General features: G+C 37.8%; 1 protein-coding gene across 7 annotated transcripts in view; it reads right to left on the bottom strand.

Annotated features, from left to right (window-relative positions):
• CTNND2 (catenin delta 2) overlaps nt 1-20,428 on the bottom strand; it is a 636,038-nt gene that overhangs the window by 210,577 nt on the left and 405,033 nt on the right. For all 7 annotated transcript variants that reach the window (XM_030971656.1, XM_030971657.1, XM_030971655.1 and 4 more), the window contains one exon: nt 16,158-16,410. In XM_030971656.1, coding sequence (XP_030827516.1) covers nt 16,158-16,410 — 253 coding nt within the window. The remainder of the gene's footprint in view (nt 1-16,157; nt 16,411-20,428) is intronic.

Here is a 20,428-nt window from a genome sequence, read left to right as displayed (position 1 = left end):
ACTGTAGGTCTTAAAAAGTTTTTCTGCTTCACCCTTTGACAAATTTAGAAGAAACACATCCCTGCCAATCTTCTGACCATTTTAATTCATTCTAGTTTTATATCTGCCACTCACCTACATATTTTTAGCTACTTGTTGAAAAATCACTCAGCTCTGTCTAGTTGAAGTGTCAAATAAGAGAACAGGAAAGGAAGAAAGTACCTATTCTAAGAACTTCAGAGACTCAAGTCTTTGGTGTGGAAGTGAAGGTAACAGAAGGGGGAATTTTCACTTGACTCCTACTAGATTTGTATTCTTGCAATGTTTCTGAGATTCCCCAGTGATACAAAAAAAAAAAAAAACAAAAAACCCAAAAAAAACCCCAGACAATTTACTACTTTCCCTAATTTCTTGAGGTTCTATGGAGACCAGTCTTATGTAATAGACTATAAAACATAAATCTCTATTAAGCACATAGAGAATCTGCTTCTACCCAAAACAAGGAAGCATCATCTTATTAAATGTAACATACAATCGTCTTAAATTATTTTACAGGTCTTCAGCAAATGCAATTTTGAGCTTAAAAATTAAAATTAAAACACTATTCAGGAATAAATGTTCTTACAAATTTTTTAATAAAAAGCAAACAAAGAAATAAACAGTACCACATCACCCAATAATTAAATCTCATTTGAAAATAAACAACTTTGTTGTCCTAAATGGCAAATGTATCTTTTTACAACACAGAATTTGGTCACATATATGTGAAATATGCAAATACTTTACTTATATGTAAATATATATACTTATTTCATATGAATATTATTATTACTCTATAACTAATGCCCTTAAATTGTTCTAGTACTCTTTAAAGTTTAGGCAAATCCAGGTCTCAGTCATGCATCTTCTAGGAAGAGCAACATCTCCTAGCAAGCAAATTAGCTAGGACTTCAACAAATGCTACTTATTCCTTTACCTTTTTTGAAATGGAAAGCTTCTTTCCATCGTAAACTTAGTCATGAAATGAAGATAGAGAACTTCAGTCTCACAGATTGGCTCTACTGGGGGAGAGCTTCCAAATATCACACCCCTAGTAAGACACCAGCCTTTCCTAGACATACCAGCTGATGCAAACCAAGTCAGAACTCTTGTCACTTCAGGATTACACTACCTTGTCACATATTTTGGTTCTTCATATAATATGCCTGTGGATGTAATTTGGTGCAGCATGTGTCAGTCTGGTTAACCACTGAACTGGATTTGTGTTACTATCCAAGGTAAAGTTTTAAGCTACAGCAACTCATTAATGTGAAACCCGGGCAATATATTGCTCTTTTCTGAATACTCAGATTATTTTCATTTCTTTTTGACAAAACATCCATATTAACTCTGTATTTGAAACCATGGAAATAAAAGAGAATCTCTGTAACTTGCCTGTAACTTAAACACTGTAAATGACCATGACTGTTCCTTGAGCTATCAGTGAAAACCATCACAAATACCTGAAATAAAATGATACTGCAGCTTCCACTTTATAATAAAGGAAATCCCAATGGCATAAATAAAACTAGCTGCTGCAATTGAATTTGCATACGTAAAATTTGCACCTCCTGAGCTTGTAATTTCAGACAACAGAGAAGATACTTTGGAGAGATCATCATGAAGACCATAAAGGATATGGGCAATGACTCTACCTTCAGCAGAGGACACAATGAAGATGTATCTTTTCTGAAGATGCCACAGGACACACCATGTCCTTTGAACCTGAGGTTTCTATGTGAGGAGTGCTGGAGAGGCTGAGGTCTACATCAGGCCAAGTGCTTATCAGCATTTCACAGAATCATAGCATCACTGAATGGTTTGGGTTGGAACAGATCTCCCAGTTCCATGGGCTGTGACCTTTCACTAGACCATGTTGCTCAAAGCCCCATCCCATCAAGCCTTGAACACTCTCAGGGCTGAGGCATCCCCAGCTTCTCCTGGCAACCAGTTCCAGTGCCTCACCACCCTCACAATGAATAATTTCTTCCTAATATCTAAGCTAAACATACTCTCTTTCAATTTAATTTACACAAGGAATTTCAGCAGCAGCCAAGGAGATTCCACTCATGCTGTTCTGATCCTGTTTCTTATAAACCAAAGTAATCTCACATGTCTTTCAATAAAAATCACACCCTGCTCCTGTGCTCCATCTCCTCACCTACACACACACGCTGTCAGCATACAGATTCAAGCCAGACAAACATGGATTATGGTTGTTACATATGCATACATACTATCTATATAAATTGTATTTATTCTATATACAGAAAGACTGAAGTTTCCACAGGAAGCCTTCCACTGTCCTGTCCTTGCTAAAAATCCTGTGCTGTGTGCTTTCTCTTTTAAAGACATTCCATGGCCAGTACATGCTCAGGCTAAAAGCCCTACTTAATACTACATACAGAGATAAATACACAAAAATATATGTATATATAATAAGCTAAGAATAGTAAATGCCACGTGTGGAGTAGTAAAGGAAACAGATTTTTTTTCCAAGTTAGTTAACCAGACTTAACAGTCATGCAGTTAAATTGCTACTCTACTTCAAAGATGTGAGTTTTTCATTGCAGCAATCAAGCTTTCAAAGCAATTTTGATTTTTACAAGATGGTATCATGAGACTGTTGAATACAGTTGGGTACATTTTCCACATAGTTTTCTTAGATGTCCAAGGTCCTTCAGAGTTCTGCCCTTCGCTGCAGTCTTTGAAAAGCTCTTTTAACAACAACCTTGAGCATGTATTTGCCCACATTTTCCAAAAAGAATTTTGCAATTTTCACACTGCATCCTTCCTTACAGGCCTTCATAGCAGACCTGTCCAGAAAGAAGCTACTGATTTTTAATATTTGGCATCACTAAACAATTTAACTGTTCTTGTTTTTAATCCTGCCTTTCTTTCTCTTGTTCTTCATCAGTCCAGCTTTTCACATCTCATTTCAAACTGAACATGAGCTTTTCGGAACTAAACGTGTACAGCAAAATGAAACCACTGGACCATTTAAATGCTAGCAAGATGTGCAGAAACAGTGGAATCAATCCATTTTTACTTTTGGTTTGCATATTAAAAGAGGAGGCTGGCCAGTAAGTCTCCAGGCACTTTTCACAGCCTCCATTCCAACTTGCATCTTCTCAAAAGAATTGCATCACTATCACAGGCACATATTGAGAGAGATACATAAATCTTCACACCAGTCTCCTTTTCAATGGGATCCTAAGTGAATTCAGTATTACAAAGCCTAAATTTTACATGGGTGTGGGGAGAATGAGGAAGAAAATGGTCTTTGCCAAAATGTTCTTTGCCCAAGGTAAAAGAAACAAAGGCAGACATTGTAGTTTTTAAAATATTACAACACTCATGTAAAAGCAGCCATCTCTCTTTCCCTCTGAACTTTCTAAACACTCAATCAGTCTTTAAATTCCCAGAAAACATAAAAGCTACATTTATTAATTTTAGAATTTATTCTTTTTTTCCTGGCTTTTATTTCAAAAGAGCATTACTTTTTTCAGAATTTTCTAAACAAAACCAAATGCCAGCATATGAAAATCTTACTTGCTCTATTAAATGTTTGCTTTACTTTTTTACTGCTGAGAGTTCAATCTTTAGGTCTTACAAGAAAATCTAAAACATGTCTCTCCAGAAGTTTAAATTTTTTTAAGCAGGATGCATGACATCCCAACTGAAACAAAATTCTTACTTCAGAGAGATGATGACAATAAAAAATGCTTTTCTTGTAACACTGACATCTTACAATTTGAGTGATAAGTTATTAGACAGTTAATATCCAAGAAATGTTATTTTCTTGTTTAAATCAAGCAGCTTTATTTGTCTGAAAGTATGAAAAAAACCCCATCCCTGAACTGCTTCTAGCTGCTGTGAACTTGCTGAGAGACTCAGTTGTTGCACATAAGAGAGGTACAGGGAAACTACAAGACGATTTTAAAGGAAACAGGATGAAAATGTTTTCTCCACATATTTCTCATTGCACATATTTTGTGAACTTGACAACAGTGCCTTTTAAAAATTTTCTCCCCCACATACAAGATTCATGAAGTGGAGAATAATATACTGATAAAACTCCAGACTCTGGTTCTACTGTGAACAAATGCTGAACTTCAAACTGTCATCACCAAATTCTCAAGCTTCACTAGTTTACACTGTAATCTAACACAATGTCACACGACAGTTTTATCCTCTTATCCTCTTTTTTTTTTTCCAAAAACTAAAAAATTGCCTCTTAACCACCGATGATCAAAACTCATGGTCAATACTCCAGTAGAATAGAAGTTTATTTGAATTGTTGCACTTACTCCATTCAAAGTCATGTTACAAAGTAAATGAAATTTTCTCTTTGAAAAGACTGCAGGATTTAGCTTGTATTGCTTATATTCAGCACAACTGGGAGCACCATAAGTTTAGCTTTCCCAAGAAGCCTGCAACAGCAAGGAACTAAATCAACACCACATGCAGAGAACTGCAGTTTCCAAAAAAGTTTAAAATGTTAGAGACGTGAGCTCATAAATAGTTTTTCTTTAAAATGTTTCTGAAAAAAAAACTTTGCGCATTTAATGATCCTTCAGGCTGTGCTGAAGTTCTCAATACAAGTGTAGCAGGCTATCTTCACTATTCTGCATATCTCAGCTGTCACCTACCAGCTCTATCATTTCTCTGCCATTCATTCTATTCTTAATTGTAGAGAGGCAAAATAAATAAATAGTGCTCTGAAATAAATTTTAGTGAGATTGATACATTTTTTTCCTGACAAACTCTCTTTTGAAGGAAAACAGCTCCATCAGTTCCTCCCTTCACCCTTCCAAAACACCTTTTTTTTTTCTTTTAGCAATGAAGTGTACCCTGTTTTTCGTCACATGCTCTTGGAAAACAGTTGAGAAGCTAATGACTTCTACCCCATTCTTAGTGCTAACTACAAAAAGTAATTAACAAAAAAAGTCCACAATACAAACACTGAAACAGGATGAAAATTAGTCATGTTTAATATTAATAAATAATAAAATCTAAACCAAAATCTGATTTTATTTTAGAACAACAAGAGCAAAGAAGATGCAAGCTCGGTATCAGATAGTTTTATGTTAGTGAATATGAACTGAAACAGGAATAAGGCCTCTGCATTCACACTGCAGTTATTAAGTTATTCTGAGAAGCTGTCTGCATTATTACTATGAGGCAAATCTGGCTTAGTAATAAACCTACTGTGGATTAGGAACTATTAGGCTCAGTTTCACTGCACCCATGTGTACAACTGAAATGATTACAGGCATATAGGAGGTGATAAACAGGCTTCTCAATGAAAGTATTTCCACTTAGCTGACTTGAAAATTGATCAGCTCGAACTCATAACTGGAAAGGAAAAGGTGGAGAGATGTCCAGTGTGCATTTCTCCTGAATTTCTCCGTGAAAGTCATACACACACACTTTTGAATGAGAAAATTTCATGCAGGTCATTTCCCCCAGTGCAAAAGCAGCCCCCTCCTCCTGTTAAGCATAACCAAATTGCTCTAAAGTGTCTCTTATTAGACCCAAGAACAGGTCACTCACATTAACTGAAATCATTTATATAATCTTACATACTTCAAATGAAGTTTTGTGCAACACTTCTCTATGGTTTTGTTTTTGCAGTTTTGTTTTGTTGGTTTTTTTTTTTTTTTTTTAGGAGGGGAGATTCTGGTGTGTAAATCATGCAGCAGCAGAAAGGTAACAGATGGTTGCTGGAGCCACGCCACAGAAAAAGCAGTGGCTGACAGGATCTGTTATCCCTTCACAGCTGCAGATAAAACCTTGACAGTTTGGGATAAAATTTCATTTAAAAAATGTAGCTGCTGACAAATGAAAAAACATCCACCAGTGAAGACTATGCAAAGAAGATTTCATCCTGCAGAGATGATTTCATGTATTTAAATGAATTTCTAAATACATGAGAGGAAATGCCTTGCTGAAACAGAGGTTCTGCAATTTGACCAATCATGGCAAACTCAGGTAAAGGCACAAGAGATATCAAATATACTTTCTCCCATTTTTTCCTGAAAAAGCTAACAGCAAAACATCTAAAAGATTCCCCTGTGTGTCCATTTGTGTGCAGACAGAGCTTTACAAGACATTTGACAGCTATTCTCATGCAGAAAAATGTCAAGCTTTCTTTATAAAAAGGTATTGGATGGAATCAGAACTATACAGAAACATAAAAAGGTGTAAAAAGGGTAAGCCCATAAAGGCCAATTGCTTGGAGGATGAAAACAAATTCCTTTTATTTCAAGGCCATAAATCTAGCCATGGTGTAATGTAATTCATACTACATATGTAATTACAGGATCATTTCACCAAAAACCAGAGGCTGCTTCTCTCTGTGAATCACTGGACATGAATTAAAACTGACTAAAACAGTACAAATATTTTGTGTCTTCAGCTGCAGTAAACTTCACTGGCACCAAACCCCCTATTGTGAGCAGGCCTGGACATCCTGGCTCTCTGCAAGCAGGGAACTCCTGCTTCAGTCCTCAGCTCCAGGTTCTGAACCCGAACAGGCACAGCAGTAACCTCACACAGCTAACAGGAAAGTAACACCATCTCTGAAAAACAAACACCTCTGGGTTGCTCCAGGCTCACCATTTGCCTAAACACCTAGCAGCCCTCTCCTGGTCAAGAAAAGGGACCACTTTTCACACTAGCAACAGGAGCTGGATTAAGTGAGGCTGATGGATCAGCACAGATTCTGAGAGAGAGTCGCAATGAAATGTCATGCAGCCCTGGCTAATGGGAAAGTAATGGAATTGCTTTTACTAAGAAACCTGTTACACCTGTGTTGTTGTACTCATTCTTCTCACCAACACACACGCACACACACGATCACTCTTCTTAAGCTGCAGCTATTAGGCCCAAAATTTCAAACCAAGTTTTTACACTCAAGATGCTCAAATTCAGGTAGGTTCAGAAAGAAATTATTTTCAGAAAGAAAAACACAGCATCAAACAGAATAAAACCAAACATCAGTCCTCCTCTTCAAAAAGAAATTATGAAATAAATACATCATGTCCTCACATGGAATGAAAAGATTATCAAGCTAACTTCAAATGATTTCTAAAGAGCAAAAAACTATATTAAAATATTTTCCTTAAACCCGTGTAGCTTTTGGTCATTTCCTGACATAAATTATTTGTCTTGGGACAGAGTTTACATAGCTCTTCCTTCTCCTCATTTTTACCTTTGGTATGTTCAGAAAACCTAGATACCTCACTCTTAGCCCTCCTTTGGGCAAAGAAAACCCGACCATTTCATTCCAGGTCTTCAGCTATCCAGAAATTAATCAGGTATCCAGATCCTTCCACTTCATTACACAGTGAAGACAAACATGACCCCCAAATTGTTAATGGTAAATGGCAAGCTAAGCAGCAAGTGGTCCCACTGATGCTGCAGTGGCTTAAAGAAACAAACAAACAAAACCCAAACAAGTAAAAACCCCATATATTTCACAGTAAGTCTAGGGACTAGGAGTTCCCCTGGAAAAAATGGCTGCAGTTTTTTATGGGATCAGTGGTATCTTTTGCTTCCTAGGAAACTGCTTGCTTAGTGCTAAGAACTGAGGTGAATCTCTGAACCTCACTTATTCACTGAGCTTCTGGAGTGGGGCAGTGGAGTGGGCTGTGAAAGAACAATCCAAGTGAAGCTGGTGGAGATCGCCAGGGAACAGTGATGCACCAGAGAAATAAAAGCTCGAGTCTGGACTTCACATCAGGCTCTGATCCCAAAAGAGGGCTATGAAGATGGTGAAGGGCCTTGAGGGAAAGCCATATGAGGAATGGCCAAGGTCACTTGAGCTGAGACCTCACTGCAGTTACAACTTCGTCATGGGAGGAAGAAGAGGGGCAGACACGGACGTCTACTCTGGTGACCAGTGACAGGACCCGAGGGAATGGCCTGAGTTGTGTCAGAGAAGGTTTAGTTTTGATATCAGGAGAAGGCTCTTCAACCAGAGGTCGGGTACTGGAACAGGCTCCACAGGGACCTCCACAGGTCACAGCACCAAGCCTGACAGAGCTCAAGAAGCATTTGTACAATGCTTTCAGGCACAGGGTGTCACTCCCTGTGCAGGAATCATCCTATGATCATTTGATGATCCTTATGGGCCCCTTCTGACTCAGAATATTCTGAGTTTTTGTGATCTGAGTGAGTTAGCAGAGATAGGTCTATTACTATCTAACATTTTAAATCTACATAGAGCTGAAGTTCTTAAAGTCAAGTTTTTAATTTATAAAAGCTAAAAAGTTCTGCTAGAAACTAATAAAAGTTGTTGACCATTCTTTCCCTTCAAACATTTTAGCTCTGCACTAGACCAGAGATATGTTTTTAGCAAACAATTGATATTATTATCTTGCAGAATGTTCTCACTCCCAATGTTAGCTCTTGTTTCCTGCTTATAAAGCAGCTATGGTATATGACACTGAGGTCTGGGTTCTGAAATCTGCATGGCAATTTATCTCAAGATCAAGGATGACTTTCAGTTGCTTTTTTTAATGAAAAAAATTGAGACTATGCATCCTGATCTTCTATCAGTTCTTTAAATTTCCCCCCATCCAGCCCTCTTCTTGCTCCCATTGTATTTCCCATGAAAGTAAAAGCAAGATTATCATTTGAACTTCAATGCACTTAAAAATTTAACTTATTCTCACTATCCCTGTAAAAAGTAAGATCATTATTATCCATTTGGCTGATGAGTTGTCCAAGAGCTATTACTGAGAAGCTTCTTATGTGGTTTATCTTGCCAGAAGATCATAACAGCTTACATGAGCCCAGTAAAGCCTGAAAGTATGATTCTTCTCATTGTTTTTAATGTCTGGTTGGAAAATATACTTACAATATTTCCTGGCTCTTACAGTCTGTCATCACAGAAAGGCACCACACAGATTTTGCATCTGTCAAAGTTTGCAAATGAGGCACAGGATGCTGAGAGAAACGTGTGGCAAACAAAGGCAGAAACTGCACTGAAACATATATTTGCCATTAGCAGCTCAGTAATGCCATGCAAAAACCAGAAATGACCTATGAACAGTATGAAGTACACTGTCCACTGGTTTCTTCTTGGATGAATGAGGCCATTAAAATACACAACAGATAAAGAGAGAAAGAGAGCAAGTGCTTTGTTGCTGTTCTTCAAGTGGCAGACCAGCACTGGGGAGGAAGGAGAAATGACAAAACTTCAAAAAGGAAACATCAGTCTCATCTCCTCTGAGCTATGAGAAGTGCATTTACCACACTACTGGCTCTCCTGCCAGCATCCTCCTGAACACCCTGCCTCAGTCACAAGTACCTAAAGAGCCTTTTGCTTCCCTCCCTTCAGCATTATGGAAAGGAATTACTTTCTGGTAGGAGAAGACTGGAAGAGATAAACTTGCAGATCAAAACAAGAGACAAGGTATCATCTCTCTCAAAATTATACCCTGTTGCTAAATAACCTGACAAATAAAATGGCTACACATAACCTCTTCTACTCTGCTCGCAGGTTAGGAACTGTAAGCTCTCCTGGACATACTCATTATTCAATTCCAATTCATGGACCAGCACCATCCATCTTACTACAATACCCTGAAAGCACGATGTTCTGTGAGCACAACAGAGCAGATTTTCTAATGAAAGGATCAGATTTCTTGAATGACAGGATGGTAACATTACTGAGTGGCCTCCTGCACTGTCAGTAAAATGGTACCAGTCAAAAAGGAGAGAAAGAAGGTAGTAAGTACTTAATGAGCTAAAAGCAGAGTCACTTAATTCCTGTAGTTCCAAACAGATTTTAAAAAATTCCTATTTCTTGGTTCAGTTTGGTTGGGTTTTTTTTTTTTTAACTACCAAGCATTTATCCTAGAGAAAGAAGGTTGCTAAATAATATAGGGAAAATTCCAGTGAGAAAAAATAGCAAATACAGGTGGATAATTCTGTACATACAGAATTGCATTTGCTGTGCTGTGAGATGGTTCCACCTGTGCCCAACGCCTCCCGCCTCCCCAGCCATTTATAAACCACATCAATGTAAACAGTGGAAAGACAGGAACTGTTGGCACATACCACAATGTGCTCAAATACACACAAAAATAGGTTTTACAAGTTCTGGATATCAATTCTTTACCTCACCCTAAGTTCACACTTGCCATGATAAGTTAGATGCTTGTTTATTTTGCCATGCTCAAGCTGGAACTAAATGCTTGCTGGGAAAATCTTTTCCAGACAAAGTTTCCAGCTAGGTCCCAAAATCCCAAATTACCAGACTGTAGGACAGTCTATGTATTCCATCCCCATCTATTTTAAGGAAGCAAGATTCATCCTTAATAATCTTCATCAGGAAAGGAAAACAGATTGCTGTTTATTTTATCACAGCTACTATGCTTTTTAAAAACTAACTTGTGCACTAAGTAAAAATTCCCACCTTCAATGTAGAAGAGATCTCTACGAAGAATTGCAATGTGCTCCAGACTTGCTATTCTTGAATTGGGTGTATCTTTGTGCTGTTTAGACTCTTCAAATTTATTCTTCTGGGATCAGTTTGTCATACTGAGGAGTATAGATTAAATCCTGAGAGACTGTGTAGGGAAAGTAAACCTGGTATTTCCTTCCTGTATGAAAGAAAGACTTAAACACAGACCCATGAAATGAGCACTCTCAAACACTGTCCGGTTGGTTCTACCAATACAAGGGGCCTGGCCTGAGTAAATTTGATGCAAAAAAATCCCCAAAAAATTAGGGTGCTCACAGGACCTAGAGAGTTGAAACATGTGCTTCCAGAGACAAGCCTACACTGCCAAAATTTACATTATCTGATTCACTAAAAATGTGTTTCCCATGGCTGCCCTACTACCATCACCTCTGGAGAAACCTTCCCCTTTATCCTTAATTTCAGGTAAGGGTAAGAGGGACCAATTAAGAGAAAAGGAGAGCTGCCTATCATGCCTTGTGTCACATAAAAGCAGGAAGAGTATCTGCAAGCCCTGTTCTGTCTCATGCAGACTGTGAATTTGAACTTCAATCTTCTGCACCTTGCATTAGAGAGTTAGGCCAGAAACTCACCAATGCCACCACCAGTCCCTTGGAATTCTGAAAATTCCAGCCAATGTCTCAGGCCTGAAAACAGCAGTGTTGCACAGTGCTGCCACCAGCTATACCACAGTCACAGCAATGCCTTCCATCTCACCAGAAGTTTCTTTCTGAAAGTGACAACCCTTCCCAAAGAACCTACCAGAAACATTCCTACCAAGATTGCCAATGTCCCACCCATGCAGGATTATACTGTTATGTTCTTAATTCTTTAGACTCTCAGAGTGCCTGGCTGCTATTCAGACTTACAGCAGACTAACACTATTAATACTGAGACAATCTTTGTAACAAAGTGAGATTAAGTATTTGGAGAAGACTCCTGCAGAAACATTTAACAGGCCATGCTCCAAACTCTGTGTGCTAATCTCATAAGCAGTTTTACGGGAGCACAGAAATTAACCTAGAGTTTATTTTACTTCTGTCATTTTTCCTACAGAAAAAGAATGCTCTCTAGCTTGTATTTTGCAAATGAAATATATTTCTGGGGAAAAAAAAGGAGAAAAAAGATGAGTTCTGAAACTTACAGTTCACACAAAATGTTGTGATCTAATTTATATCCTTTCGTAAGCGAAAAGAAAGCTAGTTTAGAAGTTTAGAAGATAGCACTGTTGTTTTCTGCTTAGGAGGAAATTAAGGTCAGCAGAGGTAATGAAATGAGAAGTTGACTCTGAAAATGCAAAACCGACCAGAAATGTTTGAGAGTATTACAGTTAAATCATGCATCTCCTGGAAAACTTTTGTCTCTGTGCTGACTTACACCCAGACAGTTCTAAAGGTGAGGACTGCTACAAGATAACTGGGGTTTATTTCTTTTTTTTCTTGTGAAGTTGCAACATGATTCTCTAATGATAATGTTTTCTTCTTTTTAAACAAGAGCCAAATAATTATTGTAGTCTGTTCTATAATGCATAATGGACCTTTTACAGTTTCATTCACCAAATTACCCCACCTTTTCTGAATAAATAGTTCTAAAGGTTCTGAAGCACATGGAAAGTGAAGCCATAACGGAAAGTTTTAAGTGCAGATCAATATAATTCAAGGCAATATTAAAAGGGACAGTGAGCTCTGAAAATCACTTTGGTATCCATGGTGGAGTGTATTTCACACAATTCTTGCTGTTACCTCAGCTTTTTGCCAGCTTCTTTGCAGGAGATGACCTGTGTATACGTGTGTAAATAAAAACAGGTGGGAAGTCACACAACAATGAAGAATACCTGGTGACTGGACACATCAAACCACACAGTTTGAGTTCATAAACCAGCAAAACCAGTGCAATCACAGAACCTCACTGGTATGTATATAAATGGAGGAGATGAAAATGTTCTATTTTCATCTGTTGTGTAGCAAGTGTAACTTAGCCACAGCGGCACATGTACACAGTTTCTTACTAGGTTAAAACTTCAAAAAGTAACTTTTTGTCAAGTTCATACATATTTGGCAAGTTCAGAATTTGGAATTAAATCTGGAAGGTACACATACTGACAACTGGATCCCAACATTTCTAGGATTCCCCAGTTTTCCTAAAATTTAGAAACAGACAAAATAAAACTGGAGAATAAAATAATAATAAAGTAATAACAATAATAATAAGTATACACAAGCCACAGATAACTTGTTAGTGCCAAGAGAAAGATTAATCTTCCTTCATGAAAGTAGGCCGGAAAATACCACATTAACATGTATTTCTGATACCTTAAAACACTCAAGACTTCTCTCAATCACAGTTCAGAAGAAACCAAATAATTATGAAATAAATATTGTGTTATTTCCCTCCTTATACCACATCTTCATATAAGAAATTATGGCATGAAACAGTTGATATCACAGCCCTAGCACGTATTTATTTTCCATTTTTTTTTAATATGAAGGAAACATAAAAGAATGTTCTGAAAAATCAGTCTGCAATGATACAAAATTTTCCATTGCCCATATGCAGAACTTCAGTATTATTTCTGACAGTGATATGGGACTTATTTCCTTTTCAAACAGCAAAGCCTCACTCTCCAACAGGATAGATGTGTAAAGTTTTTACTACCTGTCTATAAACACCTATGAGCTAACAGTTTACCTGCATAAATTAAAAATTATCCTGTGCCAGAAACTGGATTGTAAACATCTTTTAATACCCTTTTTTTTTAGGCTTTTGTCCTAAACTCTAACTTAATGAACACTGAACTGCATTTTATGACAGCTGGATGATGTAGAACAGATGTTACACTAAAATTGCATTTGCCAAATGTCAGCTCAGAACATATATTCAAAATTAAGAGTATCAGTAAGACAAACTACATGGTGAAAACAATGGAAAAAAATGTCAATTACATCAGTGTCTGCCAACCATTTTTCTGGGCCTCCAGACAGAAATTCTGTCTGAATTGAAGATTCCAGAAAATTATGTTCAATTTCAAGAATGCTAATTGCTTATAAGGGTGAGTACTATCTCTTCTGGATATCTACATTTTCATCTTGAGCTGAATGATACATAGGCTAATCAAAAGCCTACAAATAGTGTGCTTTTGTCTTGTAGATTTTCCTCTGCCACTAAGCATTTTTTTGGACCTCTGGTTGGACAGGTAGGTTTGGTGTCTGAAAATGATGCCTACTATTGCCCTCTACAACTTGTACACTCTGACCACCAGCCAACAAAAGCAGCAACAGGTCTGTAAGGACACTTCTGACTTATCGGCTGACAAAGTGCAGCTGCTGACCAACCTGTGTACTTTTTTATTGCTGTGTAAGACATAACTGGTAACCCTCTGGGGCATACAGCACAGCTCAACACAGCCACTGAAAACCTGTATTGCATTTGGGTCATCTTCCTTTTCCTGATTGTATCTCCCACATTCTACCCAAAGTAATTTCAATCCTTCCATATTATTTTTTTGAAGTATATGGAAAGTCTTTCATTTTATCACTTTCTCACTTGTAATATATTGGCGTTTTTGTAATCTATTCATGTTAAAACAACATGTTAAAAGCATTCTGATTGCTTTTGTTACTTTTTCCCAACTCCTTTCAAATGTCCAATGTCTTTCCAATAGCTGAATGATCAGCAACTATTGTAGGCCACAGACAGTTTCACAAGTCAGTCTGCCTCGGCAGAGTATGGTTTCTGGGGATTAAGGCATAACATAACCAAGTGTGTTTCTGATATTTCTTTATCAGAATTATTCAAACCAACATGCAAGGGTAGAAATACTAATGTATACCACACAAAGCCTACAGATCAAATAAATGAAATCAAGAGTAATGCAAACCTATTTACAAAAGTTTTGTACAAATTTCCAATCCATCTAACAGTAATCAGTAATAACATTTAATGATCCCTTTAAAGGGTTGATGAAGTTCATTTTATACCTAGATGCCTCCTCACTCCTATTTTACCTCCAGAAATCAATACTCATGAATGTACAAATGCCACGACAAGGAAGAGCCAAAAAAGAAGCAAATGAAAAATACTAGCACATATTCTATATATCCTGTATATCCTATACATTAACAGTTGCAAAGTGATAACAAAGGAATTGAACAGAAATAACCTCTTCTTAAAAAGGTATTATGTCTAAGCCCTGTAGAGATACTGTAAGTATGTCTTTCCTGTTTAGAGGGAATAGCATTTTCAATTCTATCGTGCTTCTCCTAAGAACATTTCATATAGATTACAGTCATTTCTCATCTGGTCTAATGCTCTTCTAATGTAAGTTTCCTTAACTTTCAACATAACACAATTACAAAGCAAAGCTCTTTTTTATACATGGGCTGTATTATTTTGGAATAGAAATATAATATCATCATTTCAGAAAAATACCTTTCCCCTCTCGTTACTAATATTTGCTTTGGCACAGGGGGAAGAAAGGAAGCAATTAAATACAATTTTTTTTCCAAATTTCTCCAGTTAAAATTAAGAGGGCAAAAAAAAAAAAGAGTTGAAGACAGAACAAGTAAAACTCCACAAGCAGTGATATTTCTGATGTGCTATAAGATGTTATCTGCTGTTCCTGGGTGGAGAGAGAGAAAGAACTGCTATAATGCTAAACAAGTTAGGAATCAGTTTATGAATTTTTTTTTGAGATTTTGGGAAAGAAGTTTCTTCAAATTGTTACTTAAAAACCTCCAGCATTTTTGTTGTAGGCAAATTTTTGGACTCTTCTATCATTAAATTACACATCACAACAAACAAATAAATAAATCACACCATCTGCCAAAGAAAAACGTTGGTATAAACTAACACTTTCAACAAGTTTAAACTCAAGTTACCAAAGGGAATTCCTTTCTTTTCCCTCAGAAAACTGAACAGAATCACAAAGTGCATTGAGGATTCCAGCTAGCACTTCCGTTGATGTTATAGAAGTCAAATAATTTCCCAGAAAATTCTCTATCTATGTGACTGCTTGGGCTGTAAAGTTTCCTCTTTGCACTTTCCCTAAGTAGATTAGGATGGTCACCAGCAACATTAAAAATTGTGCTAAATACTTGAAAAGAATGCACAGCAATAACCATTTCTGCAGAACTGTAATCATACATTCTATTACCACATACTGGCACTGCAAGCCTGTACAACACATGGGATGAAACACAACCCTGGTTGCATGGTTTTTTCACATTGCTCAGTCTCACTGCACAACACCCAAATATCCTTTTCCACAGCATTTTAAACATTACATGTAGACAAACCAAGAACTTCAACAACTTCTGCCCAAGAAGCAACTTGAAAAGTCAATCCACAATGGCTACAGAGTCAACAGTCACTCCACTCCTCCCATTTCCAGAGAAAATTACTTTTCTTAAGCTTTTGAGGGGTGGCACTACTGAAAGCAGACTAAACACACATATTCAAGACCACATCTATCATTTCATCACACAGAACAGCTCATGAGAGCTTTCCGGGTGAAGCATTAGGACAATGCTGTCATGCAAACAAAGTCTTTCATGTACCACCACGGGCGTTTCTTTAATATCCAACAGCAGAAACACGCAAAGCAAACCGCAATTACAACCCTCAGCGCGAGCGGGAAATAAAAGACAATGAAGAAGGTTTCACCCACCTGGGGTCTTTCTGAATGCTATCAATGGAAGGTGACCTAGCCAAGGTCCCTTCAGGTGGGATGGCTGGCCCAGATTTGCTGTATGGTGATTCAACAGAAGGACAATACTGCAGCTGTCGGTAGGGGTCTGCGTAATTGGAGGCTGGGCCGGCCGCATAGCTGGCCCTCTGGAAGGTCGCGGTTGCGTTCTGTGTGCCGTGCTGGCTGCCTGTGCGCTGTAAGGGTACGGAGTCGACACCAGGGGAAGATGGGGCTACGACAGGAAAGTAGGGACAAAGTAAAAAATTGAGGACCTGTTCACAGAAATGGTTAACCAGGTCTAGGCAGAGGAAAAAAAAAACACACACATATAAAACGAGGGTTCAAAAAGAATGAGAAAAAAAACAAACAAAAAGAAACAAGCAACATTGTCATTTTCCAAACCTTAGAAGGAAATAACCATCAAACAAATTTCTAAATGACATGCCAGTTCTGCATTAGAAGACCTTAATTCCAATTAAACAGATTGGAGAGGTATTTTCACCTGGGGTTCTAACTTCACTAACACAAAATGAAGCGCAGAAGCAGCACGGGAATATTCAAGCTAAGGTTCACAACCACCACTGAGTGAGGCTTTTGCAGTCCTTACAGGAGTGGAAGTCAGTCAGATCCACCAACAGGAGGAGGATCAAAGCAGGCTCAAGAGTCCAAAATGACACAGATGGCTCTCCAGGAGAAGAAATACCCAGCCATCCTAGATTTGTAGCCCTGGTATCCATGAAGCAGGTAAAACCAGACACCTGCTACTGAGAATCACTGCATATGCTTTTCCCATCTCCTGGAAATTCACCTTAAGACTTAGGAGAGTGTTATTGCTAACTCAGTCTGAAAAACAGCTAAGCACAAGGTGACCATGTAGATGTCTTAATACACACCAGCAGCGACTACGCTCATACACCAGAGCTCAAGATTAATGCATTACCAGTTCTGAGCAGCTTAACCAATAGCTTTAAACTGGCTTAATGCTTTTGCTACTCAAAAATCTTAATCTCTCTTGTAGCCCATTATCTTTCTGTTACAGCACTGGGTACCAGTCCACTGGATTAAACATGCAGTATTTTTGAACCAAAGTCCAGTTAATGGCAAATGGATTACCACTGTAAGGGCAAGAGGACCAATACCCACACGATCTTTGGCATGGAGACAGATACAAATTAAATGCTGGCTCTGCTCAGAAGAAAATTTGGACTGTTTGAAGTGGCACATGAACTCATGGTGGTTGCCATTTCTTCCTGTCCCAAGACAACAAGAATACTTTTGCCAAAAGGAATGGCCTGAGTCCAGGGCTGTTTTTAGCTGGGTCAAATTCATATGCTAAACTGCAGACAAAACCACATACTGAAGAGACATGTTTTTATAACAGATTTCTCAATCATTTTTCATTGGCATGCACATTTAAAAATAAATATTTAATGCATTATATGTTCATGAAAGGGATTGTAAGCATTTTATCTCAAAGTGTCAGCAAATGAAATACAGTCAGCTTTAAATACAATTAACATGGTTTTGTATGACCTTGTACTTATCAAAATTACAACACCTGAAAATTTTAAATTTATATTGATTTTTTTACTAATTTTAATTTTTTTCTTATGGTCCAAAAGTATTTAATTTTACAATGGCAAGTATCATAACTTAATTCCAAACATAAGAAAGTGGGATCACCCACTTATCTATTACCCCATCCCTGGAAGTGCTCAAGGTCAGGTTAGATAGAGCTTGAGCAACCTGATCTAGCTGAAAGGGTCCCTGCTCACTGCAGGAGGCTGAAACTGGATGACCCTAAAGGTCCCTTCCAACCCAAACCACTCTATGATTCTACAGTCACATTTACTCGCATATATAGTAACATTTTACATGTATTGTTTTGGTTTAATTACTAGTCTGTGTAGATATATATATATGTATATACTTCCTTAAGAAATGAGTAATTAAGACACACAGACCTTTTCATAAAACTGCATCAGTTCAAATACATTAACAGTATCAACATATTTATACATCCCATGCACAAATCATGCTAAATTCAGTGTTAGAAAGAAGGACAAACATTGCATTTTAACAGAAAATACAGAGTTCAAAACCAAAATCACGTGCCTTGTGAGAAAAAGAGTAATAAAACAAGTTAGAGAAAATACTAGAAATATTTTCAAGTGAAAAAGAGAAAATGTAATTGTATACTGACCTAGCATACTCTTAAGCACTGTCATTCCATAGAATATGCTACTACCTTTTGACAAATTGTATGGGGAATTGCAAAAAACTCTACACCAATACTGCTGAAAACAAGAACTTCATCGTAATGTTTATTGGTTTGCAAAGTATTCCACTGTATTTCCTTCATCTTCTTTGCAAGACAGTTCAATGATAATCATGTTTGTTTTTAAATTATTTGAAAAGATTTCATTGTATTTTCTCCTTTGTCTTGTTATCAAAATAGGTATTTATATAAACTGAAATTGGCTGTCATCCTAACACCTACAAGCTTATCAAGTCACTCTGATTCATTTCTCAAATTACCTTCCTAGCAGACTGCTACTTCCTTTTGAATTTTATCACTATGAACACAGAAATGCCATATTCAGAATATGAGAATGAGACAAATCTATGACTTAAACACTCGCAATTGTGTTTATTTGAACTGTTACCCAGATCAATTAAAAGAAAAACAAAAAACCCAAACAACTACACATTAGAAAAACTTCTACATCTAACTTGACTACTTCCACTGTCATTGACTGTACATGAGTTATGCTTTAGCAGACATTTTTACAAAAATAAGTGTATGTAAAACTGAAGAAAAGTCATCTTCTACCAATACACTTCCCTTGCTTAAACAAAACCCTTTAGCAGCCAAACCTACTGAGTGAACTGTGGCTCTTCTAGGCTATGGCAAACTACTGAGAGCTCCCTTCTATTCAGCTATTCAAACAGCAAAGCCAGAGCAATTATGTCTAATGAAACAGATATAGAAGTTGATTTCCTCACCCAGCACAGTAAATCTTCTCTGAGCACAGGGCATCCAGAAGGCACACACCTGGACTGAACCAGAAAGCATTCACATACCAGGTACATTTGCAGATGGTCATGCAACCTTTTAACCTGTTTGTCAGGTTAAAAGGTTGAAGACAGCCTTTTCTCTAACTTTCGCATTTGACTGTCCTGTCAAATCCAAGCCAGCTACACTTTGACCAGAACCAGGTCAGTTTAGATGAGCTGACAAGGATAGGGGGTTTGCCCCAGCAAGGAAAGAGAGGAACAAAAAGGAATTACAACAGAACTGTTCCTGTGGAAATAGGCTGACCTTCCCTCTCCCACCAGCCTGAGATCTGGCCTGGCTGAAGCAGAATCATGGTCAAATCATGTTGTTTCCCTGGGTCTACTGCTGACCCTATTCTGCCTCTACAAAAAGGTAAAACCAAAACTCATAACCACACCGTGAAGAAGCAGGTTTAGTTTTGTGAAGTTTGAAGGTAAAGGTGTCCACAAAACCAGATCTTCCTCTGGTCTTCAAAGTCCCAAAACTCACAAGGAGATCAGATTAAAATCAAATAAGCAGAAGGACTCCAAATCTTATTTATCCTGTATTGTGTCTTGCCTAAGTGAAAACACTGCTTTCAGTAGTGACTGCTTTCCTCACCTATGAAAACACTGCTTTCAATAGTGACTGCACTCCTCACTTTTTAGGAATTTACCCGGAAATTCAGTGCATTCTGATGTCCGGTAAGTTTCTGAAGCTCTGCTTGCTCCTTTTGCACTGGTTGGCTTTCCCACAGCTCCTGCTCAGCACAGTGGCCTTGCAGGGACACAAGGAGAGGGTGACTGGGACCCGACCTCCCTTCCCAAGTGCCCCACTCCAGACATGCAGGAAGGGCTTGCGCAGTCCATGACCTGCCGCTGAGGCTGGCTCATGCTGGAGGGAGAGCCATAGCACACACTGTGCTGCAGCCAGCAAAGACCCAGCACAAAAAATGACATGCTCAGTTGTAGGCCAATGAATCTCTATATATTATCATCAATATTTTAAACTTCAATGTAAGAACTGTCCTTGAAAAGGAGAATTTTAATTTTGGGTTGAGAAAAGGGTTTCACTGAGAATTTCTGAAATGAAAATTTTCCAAATGAGCATTTCACACTGCAAATCAAGCACAGTCTCAGTGATGTCAGTTTGTCCCCTAAACATTTAAGATCTTGCTTTAATTTGCCATGTCATTAATACCTAAAAGATACTG

The sequence above is a fragment of the Camarhynchus parvulus genome, chromosome 2, assembly GCF_901933205.1.
Source record: "Camarhynchus parvulus chromosome 2, STF_HiC, whole genome shotgun sequence".
Classification (NCBI taxonomy): Eukaryota; Metazoa; Chordata; class Aves; order Passeriformes; family Thraupidae; genus Camarhynchus; species Camarhynchus parvulus.
Note: the sequence above shows the minus strand (reverse complement) of the source record. Positions and strands in the feature narration are given on the sequence as shown.